At 40.9% G+C, this 24,841-nt stretch overlaps 2 protein-coding genes across 7 annotated transcripts in view; one reads left to right on the forward strand and one right to left on the reverse strand.

Moving 5' to 3' along the window:
• Positions 1 to 19,059, forward strand: part of Dennd4a (DENN domain containing 4A) — a 109,765-nt gene extending 90,706 nt beyond the window's left edge. For all 3 annotated transcript variants that reach the window (XM_029543003.1, XM_029543002.1, XM_021206603.2), the window contains 11 exons: positions 1,972 to 2,161; positions 3,598 to 3,692; positions 4,466 to 4,641; positions 4,731 to 4,877; positions 6,977 to 7,175; positions 7,424 to 7,678; positions 9,408 to 9,525; positions 9,630 to 9,656; positions 10,103 to 10,265; positions 10,426 to 10,490; positions 16,410 to 19,059. In XM_029543003.1, coding sequence (XP_029398863.1) covers positions 1,972 to 2,161; positions 3,598 to 3,692; positions 4,466 to 4,641; positions 4,731 to 4,877; positions 6,977 to 7,175; positions 7,424 to 7,678; positions 9,408 to 9,525; positions 9,630 to 9,656; positions 10,103 to 10,265; positions 10,426 to 10,490; positions 16,410 to 16,546 — 1,572 coding nt within the window. In that variant the 3' untranslated portion in view covers positions 16,547 to 19,059. The remainder of the gene's footprint in view (positions 1 to 1,971; positions 2,162 to 3,597; positions 3,693 to 4,465; positions 4,642 to 4,730; positions 4,878 to 6,976; positions 7,176 to 7,423; positions 7,679 to 9,407; positions 9,526 to 9,629; positions 9,657 to 10,102; positions 10,266 to 10,425; positions 10,491 to 16,409) is intronic.
• A 4,881-nt stretch (positions 19,060 to 23,940) lies between these two features.
• Slc24a1 (solute carrier family 24 member 1) overlaps positions 23,941 to 24,841 on the reverse strand; it is a 27,377-nt gene continuing 26,476 nt past the window's right edge. For all 4 annotated transcript variants that reach the window (XM_021207910.1, XM_021207911.1, XM_021207909.1 and 1 more), the window contains one exon: positions 23,941 to 24,190. In XM_021207910.1, the coding sequence (XP_021063569.1) occupies positions 23,941 to 24,190 (250 nt within the window). The remainder of the gene's footprint in view (positions 24,191 to 24,841) is intronic.

Below are 24,841 nucleotides of genomic sequence, written 5' to 3' on the forward strand. Positions count from 1 at the left end.
AGCAAACTACAAAAGGATAGACTTGAAGCCACATACGGGGCCACTGAGATGCTCATTGCCACTGAAGGCACTTGCACAAGCCAGGTAACTGAGTTCAGTTCCCAGAACCCATAGAAAGGCAGAGGAGAGTTATTCTCTGACCCCACACACGAGCTGTGCTACAGACCCCCAAAATACTAGTGGATGATTTAAAAAAAAAAATGCATCTGTAGACATCATAAGCAAAGTGCTAACAACCAAAGGCATTGATAAGAAAACAACTCAAACTTTTAATTCTTCTTCTTCTTTTTTTTTTTTTTTTGAGACAGGTTTCTCTGTGTAGCCCTGACTGTCCTGGAACTCACTGTATAGACCAGGTTGTCCCCAAACTCAGAGATCCACCTGCCTCTGTATCCCTAGCACGGGGACTAAATGCGTGCGCCACCACTGCCTGGCTTAATTCTTCAAAAGTATTTTTAAAATTACTAAAGGAATAAAAATCTGCATGGCCGTGTATTTTTGTCATAAAACCATGAAGGGGAGAGTTCAGTGAGAAAGCATCTTTAGCATGTTGACAGAAAAGACTCAGCAGTGCAGAGTCTGTATCTAGTGAGATACTCTCCAGGGCTTGTGGTAAAATGAGGTCACTTCAGACAAGGGAAGATGAGTAGAAAACACACTCTCTGTAAGCTGTGCTCACGGCAGTTCAGGCTGAGGAAATCGTTACTAAAAAGAAAACTTGGATCTTCAGGAAGGAGGCATTATAAATAGCCACAGCATAAAGGCTGCCTTTTGCCTTGCTGCGCCTCTTAAAACACTTATAATGGCTCAACAGAAAAGCCATGACACTGTAGGGTCAATTAATCCCATGACACTGTAGGGTCACTTAGTTCAGTTGGGACTGGGATAGGGTGGCTTAGGAGCTCTTGCTGCCAAGCCTGAGAACCCAAGTTTAATCCCTGAGACCTTCTCTGTAAAAGGAGGACCTGACTCCTTGGGTTATACACTGACCTCCACACTTTTGCTGTGGTGTACAAATACTTCCTCCTTCACAAAATAAATAAATGTAAAATTTTTAATTCAATTTAAACATTCAATTCAACTGAGTTCTAAAACCTTAATAAGAAATTTTCTTAAATTTTTGAAGACAGTTTTTGTGAAATTTATTTTCTGAATGTTATAGCATGTAAATTATATCTCAATAAGATTTTTTAAATGAAAGTATATTTTCTGACCACAGCAGAATCGAACTAAAAATATTAATAAGTATGGATTCAAAACATCCAAAGTTCTACCTAATTCATGAATTAAAGATCACTGGACTGGAGAGTTGGCTCAGTGGTTAAGAATATTGGCTGCTCTTAGGGCCTTAGAGATTGGCTCATTCAGGGTGGTATGTCCTAGCTTTGCAGCACCCACACAGAGGTGCTGATGCCCTATTGTGGCCTCCATGGTACTGAATGCACATACATACAAGCAAAGCAGCCGTATACATAAATATAAGTGAAGTATTTTTTAAATAAATGAGTATTTTTTAAAAGGCCAGCTGCAGTGGCTTGTGTTTGTCATTTACAGCAATTGCAGGGAACCAGAGAACCCTGAGGTTTGATGGCCATCTAATCTACCCTACTTAGCAAGCTCTAGGCCAATGAGAGACCCTGTCTCAAAAAAGAGTGGACAACTGCTGAGGGACAGCACTTAAGGTTTTCCTCTGGGCTATGTATATGTACACACATGAATAACTAAACACAGTGTACATGCACACCTAGACATGCACACCCGGACATAGTATAAAAACACACACTGGCAGAGTTGATCTCCAACATGGTTATCCAGAATGATATGCCTTTGTAAAACTGGTTGTTTTTCTCACAGAAGTTGTAATGTTGCTCACCTGGGTAGAAGGTGATAGGTAGTTGTTTCTATCTGACAGTGACTTTTAAATAATAATTTTAAATGTGAAGGAAATTAAGCTTATAATTATGTTCTTAGGATCAAAGTTCTGATCGTACCAGTCTTTCTTCAGTGGGAGCCCAGGATTCTGAATCTACCTCTTTGACAGATGAAGATGTCTGCCACGAGTTGGAAGGAGTCACTTCCTCCCAAGAAAGCAGTGCAGCTTCGGGGACCAAGGGAATTGACATCAGCCGGGCCAGCCTGGGAAGCTCTGCCTCCTTAGAAGGTTCGCCCAGCTCTGCCACGCTGCTGATTCATAGGAGCTTTCTTTTTTCATGATTCCATTTTTTTTTCAATCTTAAAAGATTTGCATGGCAAATAAACGAACAAAAATTGGGGGAAAGGGGGCAAAAAGAAAATTGGGGAAAAGGGGGCCCTTTGAAAGAAGTCTAGCTCCTGTCCCATCCCTCATATTGTTTGCTTCTGTTCTCGAGGGAACTGCTTTTCTCACTTTTCGTTTATCTTTTCACTTAAGAATGCAAACACAGGTCCTTTTATATATCTTTACTATTTTGAAACTCAGAAGGTAACAGGCACTAAACCTTTCTCACCCATTGTTCTGTTCACTTCCCAGACTGTGGCGGTGCCTGGATTATCACCGTGACTGCCCCTCCCCCATTTTCACAGTGACTTAGTTCATGGGTGGCCCTATCAGTTTACTGTAACCACCACCCTGCTGAGCATTACATTTCCAGTCTGAATAATGCTACAACATGTAACCTTTATAAGTCCCGATTTATCCTTGAAATGGTATTTCCAAGTTCCTTCCACAGATACGTACTATTTCACATTTTTAGTACCTGAATGTAAGAATACCTATTTTCCATGGTCTCATCAGTATGACAAAATATGTTGGGGCAGGTGAGATGGCTCAGTGGGTAGAGCTGCTTGCTGCCAAGCCAGATAGCCTGAGTTGTATCTCCCAGACCTATATGGTGAAAGGAAGACACTGACTTCACAAGTTCACCTCTGACCTCCACATGTATATCACATGTGAGCACTCACATGCTACACAGTGGTATACACACACACAGACACTCATGCACACACAGGAATACATTGACTATATCACATGTGAACACTCATGCTACATAGCAGTATACACACACAGAGACACTCATGCACACACAGGAAAGCATTGACTAATCATATTGATCAACTTCTGTGTTTTGCTGTGCAGAGCATGCCTCAGCTTCATTTTTATGTGAATTCTGTTGTAGAAATGAGGTTGAAAATCTTAACTAATTCCCTGTAGTTGGGTGTGCTCATAGTCTGCACCATTTTTTTTTTAATTGAAAAAGATATTCTCAGATGGGTGGTGGGTGGTGGATACCTTTAATCCCAGCACAGTGGGAGGCAGTGGTAAGCAGGTCTCTGTGAGTTCAATGCCAGCCTGGTCAACAAAGTGAGTTCTAGAACAAGTAGGTCTGCTACACTGAGAAGCCCTGTCTCAAAACAAACAAACAAACAAACAAACAAAAACAAAAGCAAAAAACAAACAAAGGACGAGGAGGAAGGAAAATGAAGATGATTTGGTTTCCCTCAGTTACTCTTGGCATGCTTAGCAGAACAAGTTAGCGTTTTACCAGGACCTATGACAGAGATGATTCTTAGATGGCTCCTCTGCAGTTTTCATGGTTTCGCTCTTTATTCTTCAATCAGGATCCCTGTCAAAGTTTGCCTTACCTGGAAAATCAGAGACTGCATCTTCTCTCAACACCAGTAATACCAACATCTTCCAGAACTATGCAATGGAGGTACTGTCTCCCTTGTGAGAGCGCCTGTGCACACTGCTTTGTAAAATTCGAATTTCCTTAGCATTGATGTTGCTGGTGGAGTGACTGACATTGAATATGTATCCTCAGAAATTTCAGATAGTGTACTATTACGTCCAAGGTTGCTGAGACCTGTTGTGTTAAGTCACTGCTCTCATTCTGGGTTATTAGGACAGATCCATGCTTGGTGGCAGTTTGTCAGCATATAAAAGCATTTTCACTTTCAATATTTGTATTTATAGCTTGTTAGACACATGTTCTCTTTGCACACTTATTTTGCATCATAAACAAATTTGAAAACGGTGAAGACACAGTCTGGCCTTGTCGCCGACTTTTCTCCATCACTTTGAAGATTTCTTCTTTCCTTACAATGAGAAAGTTACACTTTATACTTTAAAACTTTCCCTACTTTTTCTGAAAAATGTTTCTTCTAGATATTCTGTTAAATGCAGTTGCTACTTTGCACTAATTTACATGAAGGGATTTGGACTCTACTGGAAATAAGCAGTGAGCAAGCACTGATGTGGAGTTGTGTGGTCGGGGACTTATGTCTTGTGAACTGCACCAGCAGCATGTGTGAGCACACACTGGCTCTGTCATTTTGCACAGCATGTGGCTGTACTTGCTCAGATCTTTTGATTATTGCCATGGAGTCTTTGTGAGCTTTAATTTTCCAATGGGTTTCATGACTACAGTGTGTTTTCATTTGTAGTCTGGGAAGATCAGCTTGCTTCATGGAATGTTCTCTTCCCTAGGTTCTCATCTCAAGTTGTTCTCGGTGTAGAACTTGCGACTGTCTTGTCCACGATGAGGAAATCATGGCTGGCTGGACAGCAGATGATTCAAATCTCAATACTACATGTCCATTTTGTGGCAATCTCTTCTTACCCTTTCTGAATGTTGAAATCAGAGATTTAAGACGACCTGGAAGGTAACAGCATGCCCCATTTTCCTTTCTGCTTAAGGGTATTGTTTCCTAAAATACCTCTTTTCTCAAAATGTCTTTGATTCCCATTCTAGATATTTCTTGAAGTCCAGCTCATCAACAGAAACTATGCACTTTGCATCTTCCTTCGCAAGTCGGACAAGGCAGTCTTGCATCTCAGCATCAGCCTCTGGTCTTGACACATCCTCTCTCTCAGTTCAAGGGAACTTTGACCTAAATAAGTAAGTATGGCTGTGGAAAACTGTAACTACATATATGTGAACATATGTGAAAGAAGAAAAGTGGACCATTTTAAGGTATAAGTTTCTGTGAAAATATACATTCCTGTAATTAATCACTGAATGGAAGAGAAAGGATGATGTTCAAGGATAGTCTGGTTTATATAACAAGATGCCACCTTAAATGGTTGGATGGATGGATGGATGGATGGATGGATGGATGGATGGATGGATGGATGGGTGGGTGGAGAGATAGTCCTATGGGGAAAAACATCTTAAGCTTATTTTTTTTAAGATTTTATTTATTTGTATTTTATATACATGGGTATTTTGCCTGCATGCATGTTTGGAGACCAGAAGAGGGATTTAAGTCCTCTGAATCTTGAAATAAAGATGGTTATGAACCACCATGTGAATGCTACAAACTGAGCCCAGGTCTTCTGCAAGAGCAGCAAATGCTCTTCACTCTGTCTCTAGCGCCTCATTATCTTAAACCCTTATTTCTGATTAAAGCGGTTAAAGTGCTCTAGTGGCTAACTATTTAAGTCTAAATGTTTCCAAGTTCAACTTTATGAACCTCAAAGGTAATAATATTGTTTACATGTATTTTGCTTTTGTTTTTGTTTATTTGTATGTGTGCTTGTTTTGAGAAAGCTCTTGTATAACCCTGATTGGCCTTTAACTTGCTATGTGGTTAAAAATGACCTTAAATCCCTTATCCTCCTGCCTTCACCTCCCAAGTTCTACTGTTACAGATGCCACCTTGCTGAGCGGTTTTATCCGTATCTAAAGATGAAAAAAAAAATCTGTAATATACTTGTTTACTTTGACCAGCTTTTTCTCTATCTCTTTAGGAATTAATACCAAGTTCTATTTTAGAATATTTAATTTTCTGTTTATAAATATATAGTAGTATAAGAAAACTTTTGGCACTGATACAGAACTATAGAATTAGAAGCATATATAGTGATCCAATATAAGTAATCTATATTGATAAGTTATTTCTCCACCAGTGAAATGAGCCAGCTCAAGTCAGATTGGCGTATATATAAAGGCAGACTTATTGGGAAACGACTCTAGACCAAGTTCAGTGGTCCCAAGGAATGAAACTAGGGAGTTGCCATGGGGAGGGAGACATAGGAGAGGGGGAAGAGAAAGAGAGAAAGCTTGTACACAGAGAGAGGGAGAAAAGAGAAGAGAAAGACCAAAATGTCTAGATTATTTAGGAAAAAGCCTCTAAGGAGAGGAAGCCCAATCCCTGGCCTGGAAAGTTCAGGGTAGAGGGTGGGGTATGCCAGGTAGTCACTGAGGGATTCTGGGAGAACCTAGAGGCCAGGTCCATTTTGGTATGTTAAACATGTACCTCAGCTGTTTGTCCCGGGTCTGAATCTCAACATATATTTAAATACAGAAACTTGACTCTTTTTTGCAAAAGTACCAGGTTCACCATATATAGCCAAATAGGTCAAGCCATGTTTCAGCTACATGTGCAGAAAAAGAAAATGCCTATGTAATACTGACATAGCGAACACAACCCACTTGGTCATAAATACTTAGACTATAAAACCCAAAGTCTCTGTGCACCTTCTCTCAATATGTCCCTTGTGATTCTGTCTGTCTGTTTGTCTGTCTGTCTCTCTCTCTGTCTCTTGTCTCCCTCTGTCTCTGTCTCTCTCTGTCTCTGTCTCTCTGTCTCTCTCTCTCTGTCTCTAATTGTCTCTGTCTCTGCAACTTCTGAAAGAATACGTAATCCATTTTCTCTACTGTGTATATTAAGGGTTAGTCATGATGCTGTGTAAAATCTACTCACTAAACATTTTGAATAAATGAAATGAATCTTCAAAATTAAAAGTTTGTTTGGTCCAATTATCACACTGTTTAAAATATATCTTATTTCTTAGTTGATGACTGAGTAGCACATTTCCTTTGATTTATCTTGCTATGGCCAGCTCTGATTCTAAAAAGAACCAACATGGTTGTTCTACATAAGATGAGATGAGATAAGGTAAGAAAGGCTAAGCACTAATAGGATTTCTTTTTCTTTTCTTTCTTTCTTCCTTTTTTTTTTTTTTTTTTTTTTTTTTTTTTTTTTAATGTGCAAGTAAATCTAAACTGCAGGAAAATCCATGTGCCCGGAGTATTCAGATCCCTGCTCACAGATCAAAGACTGTTGTGTCAAAATGCCCGCTGTTCCCAATGGCCAGGAGCATCAGCACATGTGGCCCCTTGGATAAGGACGATCCCGGAGGACAGAAGCTCATTCCTACAGGCAGCCTGCCAGCGACTTTACAAGGACCTACAGTATGTATTTCAGTGTTTCTCTTGTTTGTAAAGTGATTGTTTACACAATTCTGTTGACTTGGTCCTAAAGAACATTACTGGCTTTATATAGAACAATCAGTATTATTGTTCTATATAATATAGAACAATTATATCATTCTCACAGAGTCCTACTCCATGATACAGTCCTGTTAGCTTTCCACTTATGGAAATCACAGACATTTTCACGTCCTCATTCTTACATTTGTCATGTATGTTTTCCTCAACAGGATTCTTTAGGGTTAGAATGGCACCTGCAGAGTCCAGACCCTGTCACTGTCCCATACCTTAGTCCCTTAGTGGTGTGGAAAGAACTTGAGAGCTTACTGGAAAATGAAGGTGACCATGCAATAACAGTGGCAGACTTTGTGGACCATCACCCAATTGTCTTTTGGAACCTGGTGTGGTATTTTAGACGCCTCGACTTGCCCAGTAACCTGCCTGGACTGATTCTTTCTTCTGAGCATTGTAACAAGTATTCAAAGGTAGGAGAGTAAGGTCAGAGGTGAACTAATATGGTTATTATCGTCGTCATATTCTTTGCATATGCCTCGTGACACAAAGTAAGGTTTGTTTTTATGTTTGACATTTTTCACTACCCTCGGAATCAACACCTGAACAGAACTGCCCTCAGTTGAATTTGCAGTCTTAGCAGTAAGACAGGCATGGTTTCAGACTTCTCAAAATAACACCAAACATGATTGAATTTTTTGTTATCACTTGGGGAATAATGTGGAAGTTACTCTTATGTAAAAGTTTATGAGTTAGTTCCCCCCCTACTTCTTTCAGAAATAAGAAACATCAGTCCATTTTAGGGGTGTCTAATTCATTTTGTAAGTGTGCACTCCCCTTTTCTTCCTTCCCTTACTCTGAGTTTATTATGTTCATTTATTTATTTAATTCAGTTTTTAAAACTGGTGCTAAGGATCAAACCCATGACTTCATGTATGCGAAGCAAGGACTGTACCACTGAGATCCATCCTCAGCCATTTTATATTTCCATTTCTGTATGTCTGCCTGTGAGCTCAGATGCACATTGTGGTCCCAGGACAGCCTCGGGAGTCAGTCCTTCCCTCCCGCCTTGCTTGGAAGCAGGGCCTTTTATTGCTTCTGTGTTGTGGATTCCAGGCTCACCAGTCCACAAGATCCTGGGAATCTCCTCTTTCCACCTCCCATCTTGGGGCCACTAGGGTTACAGAAATTTACATTGCTGTGTCTAGCTTTTACAGAGGTTCTGGTGATTGGAAGCCAGGTCCTCCTCATGAATGTGCATCAGGCAGTTAACCCACTGAGTCAACTACCCAGCCCCGAGACATTGTTTTCTGAGGGTGTTCTTACATATTCTTATGCTGGACCTCTGAAGTGCAGTCTCTAAGCTCAGGAGCTTTTTGTCTTTTCCCTGTACATGTGTGTCTGTGACCATGCATGTACTTTTGATTTTTTTCAGTACATTGTAGATGAGTGATAGAGATATTAATTTAGCCACAATTGTCTTGTCTAGGCAAGGGTCTTGAACTGAGAAATAGTGAGTGGAGGGAACGGGCCTGCTGGATTTATTTCTCTGTGAAGCCATAAGCAGGAACAAGGTTAGCCCTGTGTGATGTCCTCTCATTGGCCTCAAGAGCTGTGTTAAATCTGCTGCTTAGAGATCCTTAGCCTCTCACCTCAGCAGGCCTTCCATCAGTGGGTATCAAATGTGTAAAAATATGTATTTTCTGTCCTTTTTTCTCTCCTACGTATGTGTCTTTAAGTTTTGTTATGAGGCTCTGTACTTTCTAGCTTAATGTCATCTTGGCACAAGGTACAATCTTCTGAGAAGAGAGAATCCCCATTGACAAAATGCCTCCATCAGACTGGCTTTTAGGCAAACCTGTGGTGTATCTTCTTAGCTAGTGGTTGATGTGGGAGAGCCCAGCTCACTGTGGGTGGGGCCACTCCTGGGCAGGTGGTCCTGGGTGCTTGAAGAAAGCAGGCTGAGCAAGCCATGGGGAGCAAGCAGGAAACAGTGTTCCTCTGTGACTTCTGCATTATTTCCGGCCCTGACTTCTGTCAGTGATGGAGAGTTACCTGAGAGTTATAAGCTGAAGTGCCCTTTCCTCCCCAAGCTGCTTTTAGTCATGTTTTTTATCACAGCAATGGAAACCCTAAAAGAATTTATGAAATATTTACAAAATTATGTAAGGATCAATAATAAATTTTTATTTTACAACCCAGATTCCCCGCCACTGTATGTCTGAAGATAGCAAGTATGTTTTAATACAGATGTTATGGGACAACATGAAATTACATCAGGATCCAGGGCAACCCTTGTACATCCTCTGGAATGCCCACAGTAAGTGCTGTTATGGAATGCTGTCTTTCGGAGAATAATTTCTGCATGCTTTAAAAAGCCTCTGCTATGAATTGACTTGTGTCTCTGTGCTTTTTGTCTCACAGGTCAGAACCGCACTCTTCTGTTTGAGAGTGAGTGTTAACTGGTCGCTCGTGGTGCCTTCTGTGGAACTGAACCCCTGGTTTCGTTTGGGAGGGCTGCTCTGTATGCGGTGAAAGGCTTGCTTGTGTTGTAACAGTTCAGTTGGAAGAACATTGCTTGTCCCAGTCTCTTCTTTTGCTTATTTTTTGTTTCCACCCCTGGCTGCTGATGGAGACTTTCCTTTCCGGGCTGTGTTTAGGAAAACTATTTTAAATTTTATGTTTGAGGCCACAAAACTCTGGAGGCCTATTTCTATCATTGATTGTCCTATTTTCCTGTTTTGCTTCTTTCATTTTCAAACTTCTGTCTCTTTATCTATTGCCCTTGATTTATTTACAATGCTTTGTAACTGTTTTAGCAGTTGCTAGTTGGTGTTTAATGTATTCTCCCTTCTACAGAGAACATCTCTGTCATCCTTTCTTCTGTTCTTTTACAGCTCAAAAGTATCCAATGGTCCATTTGTTACAAAAAAGTGATAACTCCTTTAACCAGGAACTGTTGAAAAGCATGGTAAAGAGCATTAAAATGAACGATGTCTACGGGCCCATGAGTCAGATTTTAGAGACACTGAATAAGTGTCCGCATTTTAAAAGACAGCGGTGAGTCCATCCCTCAGATGAGTGGGTTCTGTCCCATGAGAAGCATCCTGTTGGCTTTATGGTTTTTAGACTACTCTACCCTTATGTAGCATAAAGGCTTTGTAGAGAACATAAGAGCTCTAAGGATTCTAATTTTTTCTCCATGTCTTTTTGCCCACAGGAGTTTATATAGAGAAATATTATTTCTCTCACTTGTGGCACTGGGAAGAGAAAACATTGATATAGGTAACTCAATGTCATAAATATCATAGTTTATTATACAAACTACAAAAACTGTACAAAACACAATATACAGTATATTGTATATTTTAAAGGATTTTCATTGGTGGTCTTAATTATTATATCTTTGCATTAACTTGTTAGAAAAATGAATCTTTTACTTTTAGCAACTCTTTAAGATGTATTATTTTTAAATGATGTGTATGTGTTTATCTGTATGTAGATTTGTGCATGTGAGCACAAGTGCATGGCAGCAGAGTCATGCTAGTGTGTAGTGGGCATGTGTGCCTGCTAGTGTGTAGTGGGCCCATGTGCATGCTAGCGTGTAGTGGGCATGTGTGCTATAACTGGTTGCTCAATCAGGCCACTTGTAGAGCATGCCATGAGATTGTGGTTGGTGTTTTGTTTTGTTTTGTTTGAAACAGTTTCTCTGAAGCCTTGGCTGTCTTAGAACTCTGTAGACCAGTCTGGCCTTGAACTCAGAGATCTGCCTGCCTCAGCCTCCCAGGTGCTGTGATTAAAGGCTTATACCAACACTGCCTGACAGTTGAGTATAATATTTTAAATTAACACTTTAAGAACAGACTTTTTTAGTTAGAAGAAAGTAATCTGCTCATACGGAAGATAGCAATGGACAAGTTGTTTTAAAGCTTCAGCGATTAGGGCTGGTTAGAGATCTCGGTGATTAAAGGCATGTGGGCACCATGCCTGATGACCTAAGTTTGAGCCCTAGAAACCACATGGTAGAAGGAGAGAACCAAGGCCTTCAAGTAGTTCTGTGACCTAAGCATAAGAGCTGGCATGGTGCTGGGCGTGGTGGCGCACGCCTTTAATCCCAGCACTTGGGAGGCAGAGGCAGGCGGATTTCTGAGTTCGAGGCCAACCTGGTCTACAAAGTGAGTTCCAGGACAGCCAGAGCTATACAGAGAAACCCTGTCTCGAAAAACAAAAACAAAAACAAAAACAAAAAAGAGCTGGCATGGTGCCCAGTAGGTAAAAGCACTCGCCATGCCAAGCATGATGGCCTGACTTCCATCCCTGGGGCCCATGGTGAAAGAGAGAACTGACTCCTAAAAGATACCTCTGTCTCTACATGTGCACATCATAACACACACACACACACACACACACACACACACACAATTGTACATATGCATACACACAACAGCAACAACAATAATAATCAGCGTGTAAAAGTCTGTTCTAAGTAAATCTAGCTAGGGCTGGTGAGATGGCTCAGCAGTGAAGAGCGCTGCTGTCATCCCAGAGGACCAGTGTTCAGTCCCCAGCACCCATGTCAAGCAACACACAACCACATGTAACTCTAGCTCCAGGGGACCAGTGCCCTCTTCTGGTCCCCATGCTCTCCCACACAAATGCACACAAACACAATACAGTCACACAACACATACTCAAAAATAAAAATAAATTAAATCTTTATGTGAGCCATTGCACGTGGGTTCTGGAATCTGAATGAGCAGCAGGCACATTTAACAACTGAACTATCTTTCCAGCCTCATAACCCTTCAAAATAAAATAAATATCTTCAAAAGACAAAACTACAGTCAGGGAACACTGGACTTTGGACCTTGCTAGTCATCGAGTTGAAATAAAGTTGGGAAACTTTGGATGAGTTCTAATAGAAATATAAACATTGAAAATCAAGAGGCAAGTGATGGAGAGGGCTAGAGGAAACACCTGGGCTGAGTCCATAGTTTTGTTTGTAAACAAATATTTTATGTCCTGACCTACCCTTCCCATTAAAAATAAAGGTTTCATATTACAAGCAGAAAACTTGGAGCATAATGCTGTGTATATTTGCTTTATATCTTACTAATTTGAAACACTGGAAACTTAAAACTAAGAAATTTGACAAATTGTTTTCATATTTAATTAGAAAAATGATTGTACAGAGATTGACAGGAATCAAAACTAGTAAAGGAACAGCCTACTGGGAAATATCCTGCTAGCCTTAAAGGGAAGCAATATGGAAGGGAAGGATCAAACTATAAATACAAACCCTTCTTGATCAGGAATTGCATTAAATGTAAGGCAATCAAACTCTGCAAGTCAAAGGCAGATTAGAAGAATGAGTTTTTTAAATATATGACCCAACAACATGCTAAATTCAAGAGATTTTAGACTCAAAAGCAGATCTATAGAAAGTAAAAGGGTTGGAAAAATAGTCCTGCCTTAGTTAGCCGTGATAAAATCATGATCAAAAGCAGAATCATGATGTGGAGAGGAAAGGGTTTATTTCCTCTTGTAACTCCCAAGTCATAATTCATTTCTGAGGGAAATCAAGGCAGGAACCTGGAGGCAGGAATGGAAGTAGAGGCCTTTGAGGAGTGCTGCTCCCTGGCTCACTCCCTGGCTTGTCCAGCCTGTTTTCTTATACAGCCCAGAACTACCAGCCCAGGGAGGACACCACCCACAGTGGGCTGAACCCTCCCACATTCCTCACTAATCAAGCAACTGCCCTTCAGACTTGCCTACAGGCAAGCTAATGGAGACATTTTATCAACTGAGATTCCTTTCCCCATAACTCTAGCTGTGTCAAGTCAACAAAAAAGAAACAAAAACAAACAAACAAAAAACCCAACCAGGACAAATCCTCCAAAGAGATCTACAGTACTATACAAAAATCAAATAAAACAATTAGAGACCAAAGCATTTTATAGTAAGAGTCAATCTACCAAGATGATACAGTGATAAAAAATATATTCACCTTAGGGACATAAATCCTTATGACCTTGGAATAGATGGCAGTTTCTTAAATGTACCATCAAAAACACAAGGAAGGGGCTGATGAGATGACTCCGCAGGTAAAGATTCTTTGTGCACAAACCTGGCTACCTAAGTTCAATCTCTAAAACCCAGGTAAAGGTGGACGAAGAGAACAATTCTACTAGGTGTCCTCTGACCTTTACAAGTGCACCATGGCATGCACACACACACACACACACACACACACACACACTCACACACTCACACACTCACCCCTCATTCTCTGTAGACATTAACAAAACTAAAACCCTGTGTTCATGAGTGGACACCATCAAAAAATAAAAAGATAATACCAAAACTCATATATCTGATATATATGTCATACATAATATATAGCAAAGTCATATACTGATAAGAGCAGAATATTCAGTATAAAGAACTTTTTATTTAAAATTTCAAAATTTTATACATATATGCAACATATCTTTGTTATATATATCCCCACTCCCTCTCTCCATTCCTTTCTGTCTCCCCAAGATATGTTTCTCCCAGTTTTATGTCTTTTTTTAAATAACACACCAAGTCCAATTAATGCACTTATATATTCAAGGGGCTTATGGTCATCCACTATGACATGGGCAAAAAAAAAAATTTATAATGTAACAAAAACAACCCAGTTTAAAACTTGGCAAAGGATTTGACCATTTATTTCTCCAACAAGAGATATACAAATTGACACAAGAGAAGATATTCTATGTCTTTATTCATGCATGAAATGCATGTCAAATAAACAAAAGTAGTTACTCCCTCCCAACTTGAAGAATAACTATCAATGAAAAATCAGAAAAGAACAAGTGTAGGAAAGGATATGGAGAGATTGGGCCATGTAAATTGCTGGTAGAGTTGTAAACTGATGTGGCTGTCAGAAGCAGTTCTGTTGTCAGGTTACCACGAGCTCCTGCATCTACACAGATGCCCAGGGTTACTGCATGCACTTGGGCGTCTGCACAAAACATGTGTGACACTTCCAGAAACCAAAATGGGGGAAGTCCAAGTAGAGGTAGAGAAATAAAATGCGGCATATTTGTCTGATGGAATATTACCCACAGGTCAAAGTCGATGAGCCAAACCCGGTAGATGTGCTGACACTTGGGAGGCTGAGGCCAGAGGGTCACACATTTAATCAAGACCAGCCTAGACTGGATCTAAATCTGAAAGTGAAAACTGCCAAAAGAAACCAATGACAAGACAGAGCATGCTCCAACATGCAGCACATACAGCCTTGGATATACTTAGCAAAAGGATGCTTGAAAGTGTGTCAAGTGTCCAGAGAGAAAATAGATTTGCGATTTCTAGTGCCTAGGATAAGGGAAAGAATGGGAAATTGCTGCCGACTGCTTTTGAGGGGTTTTCGCATGATGAAATATTCTGGAATTGGAGCGTGGTGATGCTTGTTCAGTCTTGTGAATATACAAAAAGCAATACAATGAAAAACAACCGCGCTCAGTTTGACTCAGTTACACATTGGCGAATTGTACATATGGAAAGTATATGCCAAATGTATATAGTTTATCTGACCAAAAAAGAAGAGTCATAAAATATTTAAGGAAGTATCCCTTAGTTGGCTTCCCCCTGTAGAAGCTCATATCACTATAGAATGGCCAGTGCATACAAGAGCTAGGAAAGTCGGAAGGACTGAATGGAGTCTAGAAAGAGGACGTCTGTGGGGAGGTACCTAGTGAAACCGGCTGGGAAGGCAGAGTTTTACATGAGTTTCAGTCACTGAAGCCACGGGGAAGACACTAGAACCTGGGGACATGAAGACCGTGTTCTTTGAGCAAGGGTTTTTAACTAACGAGACAGAAAGGATACCGAGAAACAGTGCTCGGCTCGGCTTGCACTTATCATCCCTTTATGTTCTACCCAGGGGCATTCATTAAATGTCCAAAGAAGACTGTACTTGGTTGTGTTGTTGGCTGTCATCCTACACAAGTCACCACTGGACACCATTGTGGCACATTTCATAAGGCAATATGGATGTCTTCATCTCCCCACCACAGAATTATGAGACCTGAGTAAAATCCAGGCATAACTCATAATTCGTTTATATCTCCAGGGTTTGTTTAAAGTGAGCTGGACCTGTGGTACAGGTCTGTAATCCCAGTCACCAAGGAGGCTCAGGCAGGACAAATGCAAGTTCAAGACCTGCCTTGTCTTCAAAGTCAGTTCAAGCTAGTCTGGGAAATGAAAAATAAAATTGTATCAGAATAAAAAGTTTAAGAAGGACTAGGGGTGTGCCTAAGTGTCACAGAATTTGCTTATCATGTACAAGGCCCTAGGATCAACCTCCAGTGCTGCCAAAATAATAGAATAACAGTAATGGTTGTAAAGCCACAGTCTTTCAATAGGAATGCCACCTGTTTCCTATGAGAAAGAAGGAAAAGTCACTTCAGGATGATATCAGAAAATTCATGCGTGTTGACACATGCCTACGATCCTAGTTCTCAGAGGCTGAGGTAGGTAGGCTGCTATGAGTTACAAGCCAGCTTGGGCTGCAGAGTAACTCTAAGGCCAGCCCATGCTACGTTGAAAGACAATAATCTGAAAAAGATTAAAATATTAAAATCTACACTTTCCCACCAAGTCCTCAAATTAAGTAGGAAACTTAGATAAAAACACATAAAATAAATTCCAAGTAGAGCTAAAATTTTAACTAAAAAAATTAAATTTTAAAAGAAATGAATATGGATCCTTTTTTTTTCTTAAGCTTGTTTTGTTTTGTTTTGTTTTTCCTTGTTTTGAGACAGGTTCTTCTTGAACTTGTACTGAAGCCCAGGCAGGCCTTGTGCCATCCTCCTGCCTTAGCTTCCCCAGTACCTTGACTCCGGACTGTAACAGGCACTGCTCCATTGCCCACTCTTAAACCATGTTACTGACCATGAAGAGCAAATTACAACAAATATGTGTGTGGTTTTTCAGTGGTTGCTAACACTGATGTTTGATCAAAATTGCTCTGTGCTACCTAGCCCATGCTTAGTACTCGAAGGCCCTACTTCTTCTGGTTCTGTAATCATGAACCTATAGATCTCAGATGCATTCTTGACCCCTAACCTTGTGGTTTTGTTATACTATAGCAACTTGGCTATGGTCAATATCAGACATGAATTTCTTGTTGCATTTCTTAATCCCATTTTGCAGATGCATTTGACAAAGAATACAAGATGGCTTATGATCGTCTCACACCGAGTCAAGTCAAGAGTACGCATAACTGTGACAGGCCACCAAGTACTGGAGTGATGGAATGCCGAAAAACCTTTGGAGAACCTTATCTTTAAGACATGTGTGTATATGTATACATTCAATATATATTGTATAGTCAGTGTACAAAGTAACACTTTTAGACTCTAAACTCCACTTTTTGAGAATGCATTTGTAAATGGATTGGAAAGTTCAGGTGACTGTACAGAATGCTTTTGTGGGACAATAGTGACAGACAGGGAGAGAGCCACTTACTTACTGTTTGTTTCTTCTTTATCACCCCTGTAAAGTAATTACGTATTCCATGATGAGGAAGTCTCTTTTAAAAATGGGTTGCCTCAAAATTAGACTGTCTTATGGTTTCTCTTGGAAAAGACAGGTGGGAAAATCATGTATGGAGCATAGGCAAAGATGTCAGATCAAAGTGTGTCCTGCTTTCGTGAACTGTTCATGGACAGTTCACGCTTTCGCCATGAAGTTCTATTATACATATTTTAAATTGTTTATAGTAAGTTGATATTTTTTTAATTTTTAAATTTAATATAGCAAACTTAAAATGAATTTAAACTTATGAAACAAGTGTTTATTTTCTTTGTGTCTGCTCTTTGAAGTAATTAGCACAGCTGCAGATCTCTATGTATATCTACCTATATTTTTTTTATTACTTGAGAGGAAGAACTTTGACTCGTCAGTGCTAGTGTCTGTGCCCTTGGATTGCACACTAGCTCCCCTGAATCTGACTGGTGAGAGAGACTGAGGGAGGCAGGGTGTGAGCCCTGTGCAGGGAGTGACAGACAGGGCGCCTGCGCCAGTCTCCTCCACTACAAAGATGCGAAAGTACCCAGGGAAAATAGCTCACAACCCAAATATCAATGTGAATCTCAATATGCTATATGAAAACTTACAGAAGGTAATATGATTGACAACTGACTCTTCTAAATTTTACCCAAATACTGGGTATGAATCAAATTGCACTATAAAATATGTATCTGAAATATGTTTTAATGGGGTATTCTGTTAATAATATATATAGAGAGAATCAAAGTATTTTTGAAAGCAGAAAAATAGTAACAGTCTAAAAGTGCATCCAGAGAGAATTTCCCATATTGAGGAACTTAGTTTTTTCAGTAAGCTTCATCTCTGAAGTTGAGGAATCTAAAATGTAAACTCTACATAATCAGACAATAAACTCAATGTTTAAGCACCAGGAGTAGTAAATTGACTTCAAATCCATTTTTAGTTATATTTTGTCTAAAATCACTTTCTTCGAATAATTTCTCATAAAGAAAAAGCATCCTTTGGCCTCTAGAATTAATTATTCATGTATTTTCAGTGTATGTATATACATTTGCAAAGGTTGTCATTCATAAAGGAAGGCTAGCCATTTTAACAAGAAGAGGAAAGGGGGGCGGTCCCAAATTTGATGTTTAAAGCAAGCGGAGTCCATGATGCTTAAACCTGGGATATCTTTTTAAGAGCCCGGAGACTCACCAGCTCAGCCGCAGGAGAGCTGCCTTTCAGTCCCTGCCCCCATTGAGTAGCCAGGCTGAGGCGTCTTCGCAGCTTTTGCCCTCTGGCAGGGTGTAGAGAGCATAAAATGTGAATCTTGAGTTCAGTTGGTTTGAGGCTGAACTTACTTACTTGAAAACACTGGTGCTATGCGCGCGCATACCTACCGCTCCTGTCGATCCACTCAGACTCACGGGCCTCACTGCTCCACGTTCTTCAGTCACTGAGAAGTGTATTCAGTCTCTCCAGAGACTGGGAATGTTCAAGCGGAGGTCCTTGGCACTGGTAGTAAACATGCCCTCTAACAGGATTTGGGGTCTCGTCTGTGCTTTCTTCTTCCTTCCCTTATGAGAGCAGCTTGCACTGCTGCCTCCAGTTTCTGTGATGCATACTGTGTGGTTTGTTGATTCAACTGTCTGACAAGCGTAGAGAGGTGGGGCTGGTTCTTCGTACTCACTCGGAAACTGAGCATGACTTCTCACCCCTGCCCTGAGTTTTGTTCTCTGTCTCTGAATAAAGTTGTATTTTTCCTGCTTTTAATCCCCAGGAAATATTATTGTATGAAGATAATTTTTAAAAAATAATACCTGAACATGGACTAGAACTCAGTCAGTCCTGCTCCAGAGAAAACTAAAATAAGGTTCATCTTTTGAAACAACTTAATACAAGCTGGTTTTCAGTTTTTGTTTTTGTTTTTTTTTATTTACCGTACATTTTGGGAAATTATGGCCAACAGTGTTGGATGTTCTTGCCCTCCACTCTTAGGTCTTTTCCATTCTTACTTTTGCTTATGTCTAAATTGTTGGAAATAAACCATGCTCTTGCTAATATAGTTTAAGACTCTTATTAGGTTTGAATGTTACTCTGTGTATGTACATACTACTTTAAATATTCAACATTTCCCTCCTGATGCCAGATGTCATGGTATGTAGCTATTTTCTTCTGACTTTGCTTTCCTTTCTATTTTTTTCTAACCTTTAAACCCCCGAAACGATCAGTTATCTTACTATAAGGTTGTCTAGTATGTCTTCCCAGTTTTGTACATAGAGAAATGACCCTGAAAATGTTGGTTCAGCATTTTAGGCAATAAATACTTATTTTTACTTCACACTGATAATTATTATTTATTGGTACAACTAACAAGCACTATCTATTCCTGTATACAACTTGCATTGTATTTTAAATAACTTACAAAAGGAAATAATTCTTTTAAAGTGGGCAGTAGTTCAGCCTTATTTTACCTCTTCCATCATAGTTTACAGACTGCTGTTAGGCACTTCATGTCAGAGTGAGAGGAAAGAGGAGCTGCCCAGGAGACTGTGGCTCGTGTGCCAAGTATGCTCGTCCTGTTTAGATCCAGTGCAAAGCTCTGTGTGAACCCCAGCAGCTGCCTGCTGCCTTCCTGAGCACCAACACCCTCAGGACTTGCAGGCTTAGCACCCCTCACACTACCTTCCTTTACTAGCCCCAAAGAAAGCATGTTTGGTGGCAACACTGTTGGCTGAGAAACCGGGCACTTGTCTGTACAGAGATTGTTGAGTCTGATGCCCGTGTAAAGCTCACACTGAGAATGCTGGGAAAACTCCTCCTGTCCACAGCTGCTCCTCTACATGCCTTCCTCTTGTATATTAAGTTTTTCCAAATGAGTTTCCTTGACTGTAGCGATTAGTGGATTAGTCTGTAAAGGGAAAATGTCCTGTTCTACTCACTAGTCACAGTACCGGACCTGAAGACCAGAAACACACCTCTGGCTGGGCAGGCTAACTCGGGCATGGGTACCCTCCCAGTGACCCCCTGAAGATGGGCATGCAGCACAGGGACCAGCCCCAGAGCACCTACAGGCTATGCCTGAAGATAAGGGCAACCAATTGTTTCAATTTATCTACCAACCTGTACTTTCAATATAAATTCCATTTCTGCCCCCTCAGAACTCATTTGTTAAGTAAACGAGAATTCTGCTATAGACAGTGTTGTTTTAAAAAAAACTTTTCAGATCTGTTGGTGACAGTACAATATAATGTTCTAAATACATACAGTAGCTATTTTAAAACATATCAATTTTCAAATACATCTATTTTCATTTATTATATAAAGTTTTAACCCATTTAACCAGGAAGTCCTTTATAGTGTTAGAAATATCTATTGCTAGAACATCAAGGAGCTATAACTGCAAGGGGAGGGAGAGGACATCAGTCACACTCCTACCTGTGACAGCTCAGACTTCCAGACTTAGAGAATGAGGCGAAACCTGCTTCGTGTAACTGCACATCATTTGCTATCCAATGAAGGGCCATCTCAGCACTGTCTTGGCGTACTAGCACACTGGTTTATCTTTTATTTTGTTTTGTTTTGTTTTGTTTTGTTTCAAGACAGGGTTTCTCTGTGTAGCCCTGGCTGTCCTGGAACTCACTTTGTAGACCAGGCTGGCCTCGAACTCAGAAATCCTCCTGCCTCTACCTCCCAAGTGCTGGGATTAAAGGTGTGCGCTGCCACCACCACCCAGCTGGTTTATCTATTTTTAAAGGGCATGCTTTTGTAAATGGATATATATATATATATATATATATATATATATATATATATATATATATATATATATATATATAATTTAATTGGTTCTTTTAGAAGTTACACAAATTGAGGCTTGAGAAAGTGCTTCCTGCTCCCCTGGAGGACCTGAGTTCAGATCCCATGTCCACCTCAGATGGCATCCTCTGCAGCTCCAGGAGATCCAACACCATCTTCTGATTATTACAGGTGCATGCACATGTGAGAGGGCACACACACGACCCTTTCTGGGCTCAAACAAACTTTTCACAGTGGTCACTACGACAATTGGAAAACACAGATACTTACATTGCAATTCCTGACAGTAGCAAAATTACAGTTATGAAGTAGCAATGAAAATAATTTTATGCTTGGAAGTCACCACAATGTATTAAAGGGTCATAGCATTAGGGAGGTTGAGAACCACTGCCCTAGCATGACAGAGGTCCCAGATTTAATCTCCAGTATTTAAAAAGTGTGTGTGCGTGTGTGTGTGTGTGTACATATACATATACATATATTTCAATTTTTAGAGACTGGAAAGCTGGCTCAGTGGCTGCTCTCTCAGATGACTCAAATTCAGTTCCAGCACCCACATCAAGAGGCTCACGATTGCCTATAACTCCAGCTGTAAAGAATCTGATCACTCTTCTGACCTTTGCAGGCCCCTACACACATGTGGCATACACGGGCACACACATATGCATAAGTTAAAAAAAAACATTAAAGTTATGTTTTCTGTGCCCCTGAAGTACTTTTTTGCCCCAGTAAATCCCCACTCATCTGTCAAAACCTAGCTTTTCTTTTCTTCTTTAAAATGTATTTATTTACTTATTTGAAATGTAGGAGTGCTCTGTCTACACATACACCTGCATGCCAGGAGAGGGCATCAGATCCCATTACAGATGGTAGCTGGGAATTGAACTCAGGACCTCTGGAAGAGCAGCCAGTGTTCTTAACCGCTGAGCCATCTCTCCAAGTCCAGCTTCTTTACTTATCGCTTCCTCTCACAGCATGAAGTGATTGGAACTATTTTATAGGCAAAGGAAAATGCAGAAATTCTGCTACTTGGGGAAAGGATGTAAGACAATCCCCGTTAGTTTTAATCATTAAATGGTTCTGGAATGGAATTGAAGAATATCTCACTCGTCACCACCCAGTCTCATAAGCACCTTTGGCTTTTGGCAAGGTGACATCCTTGAGGCAAGCTGGAGCCCGCTGCTGACAACAGGTTGGCTTCTGGCGCTACTTTTCTGTGGGAGCCCCCACAGGTCATAGCTGAACAGGGAGAAGAATTAAGAATATGAAGTCTTCACACAGCAAGTGTGCGGACCCCCACCACCCGGATAAAACCCAGAAAAAAGGCAGGTGCCTATAATCCCAGAGCAGGGGGGCAGGGCAGAGAACTAAGTAGCTCTGGGCATGGCTGAATAAGCCTGTCCGGCTTAATCGGAACATTTCAGGTCCAAGGAGAGATCCTGTCTCAAAAAGTAGAAAGTGAGCAGAAAGACACCCAGTGGCTACCTCCACATTTGCAGACACACACTTGCATGCATGCATGCCTGCACACACGCACCACACATGGACAGTATGGAATTTGAGCATAATATATTCTTTATCAGTCTTCTTTTTAGCTTTCTGACCAGATGCCCTAAAGATGGGGTGACTGTATCCATGTTAATAAAATAAAATGCCAGTGGACCCAATGCCAGTTTTCATTGAAATTTAATAAAAGTTACCACCAAAAAATGGGAATTTTGAAGAAGTACAGCCCATCTTAAAAGATGAATACTTGAGTACCTCCACCCTCCAACACCAGAATGGCCCATTGCTTTTCTTTCCCACCCGCCCCGCTATTTTCTCACAGGCTACCACATCACTCCTGGTGTCTATGACATCATTTGCAGCATAATCTGCAGACACTCATGTTCCTTGTGCTCTGAAACCAAAAACGTGAATATATATATATATTGGTTTTTTTCGAGACAGGGTTTCTCTGTATAGCCCTGGCTGTCCTGGAACTCACTTTGTAGTCCAGGCTGGCCTCGAACTCAGAAATCTGCCTGCCTCTGCCTCCCAAGTGCTGGGATTAAAGGCATGCGCCACCACACCCTGCTGAAAAGTATATTTCTAACATTCTCCTCAGCTGGATTCTAGGAAAAGCAGTGGCCAAAGGTAGTTAATATGCAAGCATATGAAACATCATCGAAAATATTTAACCATGACTTCTTAAGGTATCCTTTGTGACCTTAAAAATATATACTCAGCCAGGTGTGGTGGCCATCTTTTAATCCTGGCACTCAGGAGGCAGGGGCAGCTAGGTCTGTGAGTCCAAGGCCAGCCTGGCCTGCATAACAAGCAGTACCCTTTCCTTTCTTGCTGTGTCATCACTGTACTAAGCAGTTTTGGAATTTCTCCTTTGTAAACTCTCTTAAGACCCACTGATAAACTATTCAAAGGACTAATCTTCTTGCTTTACAGTCTAGTCTAGGTTGGCATATAAGCATAGCACTGAGCCCTAGATCTCTTCATGCATAAGCCAGATTTGGCCCTCTGCAAATGCATCCCTTTGGCTCTTTAGTGACAGTTGTCACTCCTGGGCAAGAAAATGCCCAAGGACAGCAGGGCAGCTGTGTCAGAATAATCCTTTGAAGTGGCCACTGATGGAGACAAACGAATGTGGATTTTCCAGTAAGTGCATATGTTTAAATAGCCCTAAGAGGAGTTTTCTTTCTCAAATCCCTGCCTCCAATTCAAGCCAAATTACAGACTTTCATTCCCTAGGCTGCTTTCTGTTTTAATTTCATTTTTCAGAAATGCAACAATAAAAGCTGTTATCTTCCTTTTAACACAGAAAACATTAGCATGCATTTTTACAGGACTGTGGGGTAGAATGATAAATTTATTTCTGCCCCTGCCCCCAAGCCTTCCCTTCTTAAACTCATTAACTGAACTCACAATGGCAGCAAACCTGATGTGGCTTCAAATTGCACCAGGAGGAATGGCGTGTGGCAGTGTGTGTTTAGGGCAGTGTTCAGGAGAACAAGCCTTCCAACCCTGCATGCTGCACCATGGCTCTTAAGGAGTGACGAGGGAATTGTGAGCAAGGGTACTTGTCTTATTTCTGCCATCCCAACTGTAACCCCAGGTCTTGTACAGGAAGCCCTCTGGCTGCGTTACCGCTGCTTGCCTGAATGGTAAGAACTCTCCCTTCCAAGGTAATGTTCTTAATCCACCCGAAGCTGCAGGTGTTTGCAGAGAGAAGCCTCAGTTATAATGATAGTCACTTCTGAGCATCTATGCTGCCCAGTTCACATTCCTGATCATGTTTATTATTTGATTGGTAGGGTAAGAGGGACAGTAACTTCTGGCATAGTCTTCTGCTCTGTGTCCATCTTGAGCATCAGTGGCTGAATCAGACAGATACAGGGCAGGATATGATTCGATCTTCTAACATCACACTGATTACCAAGAACACAAAGTAAAGAAGGAACATTGTGAAGCCCAGGATCTTGTTCATTCTCCATTTACAAGATGCAATCGAGAAGATTACAAACAGGAGCATGAGAAACAGCAAGACAATTGCACAGAACAGGCCGTTGCTGCTGACAGGAACAGGCTGCAGCGCATTGATGAGCGAGAAGAGGAGCCAAGGAACAGGCAAGCTGCAAAAGAAAAATAGCATGAACAGCGGCCATGTTTGTAATGCCCCTGGGTGCTTGATTAGGGTGATTAGTGTCTTAAGGTCTTCAGAGCTCTTGTTCTCACACTCAAAGGATGAAGCAGAGTTCATTAACCTCAAATCGCTGATGAGGAAATTCAGGTTAGAGAGACACAAGTCCTTGGCAGAGGGCTCAAAGCTTGTCACAGAGAGCCTAGGTTAAGACAAGGCTCTGAACTGGGCATGTTATCATAGCACTAGGCACTGAGGCAGAGCTTCCTCAGTGGGAGTCTAGTCTGGGCCAGTAAGACTGAGTCCCCCAAAAAAACAATGAAAAATGCCCTGAGTCTGATACCCTCACCTGCATCCCCACTTCTATTCCCACCCCCATCTCTACCCCACCCCCACCCGAAAATGCTTATGGACATGCATGGGGCTAACCCTAGTCAATGTGGAACTAGTTTCTCAGTTTTTATGATTAAGTCCTATCTCAGGATAAATTTTCTTTAGTGATCAGATCTTTCTGATACCTACACCACCTACTGCCCCTCCCTAACACACACACATACACACATTCCAAGCAAAATAACCAAATATAAGACATGACCAGGTAGGGTTGGTGAGATGGCTCAGCGGGTAAGAGCACTGGCTGCTC

The sequence above is a fragment of the Mus pahari genome, chromosome 10 (genome assembly GCF_900095145.1).
Source record: "Mus pahari chromosome 10, PAHARI_EIJ_v1.1, whole genome shotgun sequence".
NCBI classification, from domain to species: domain Eukaryota; kingdom Metazoa; phylum Chordata; class Mammalia; order Rodentia; family Muridae; genus Mus; species Mus pahari.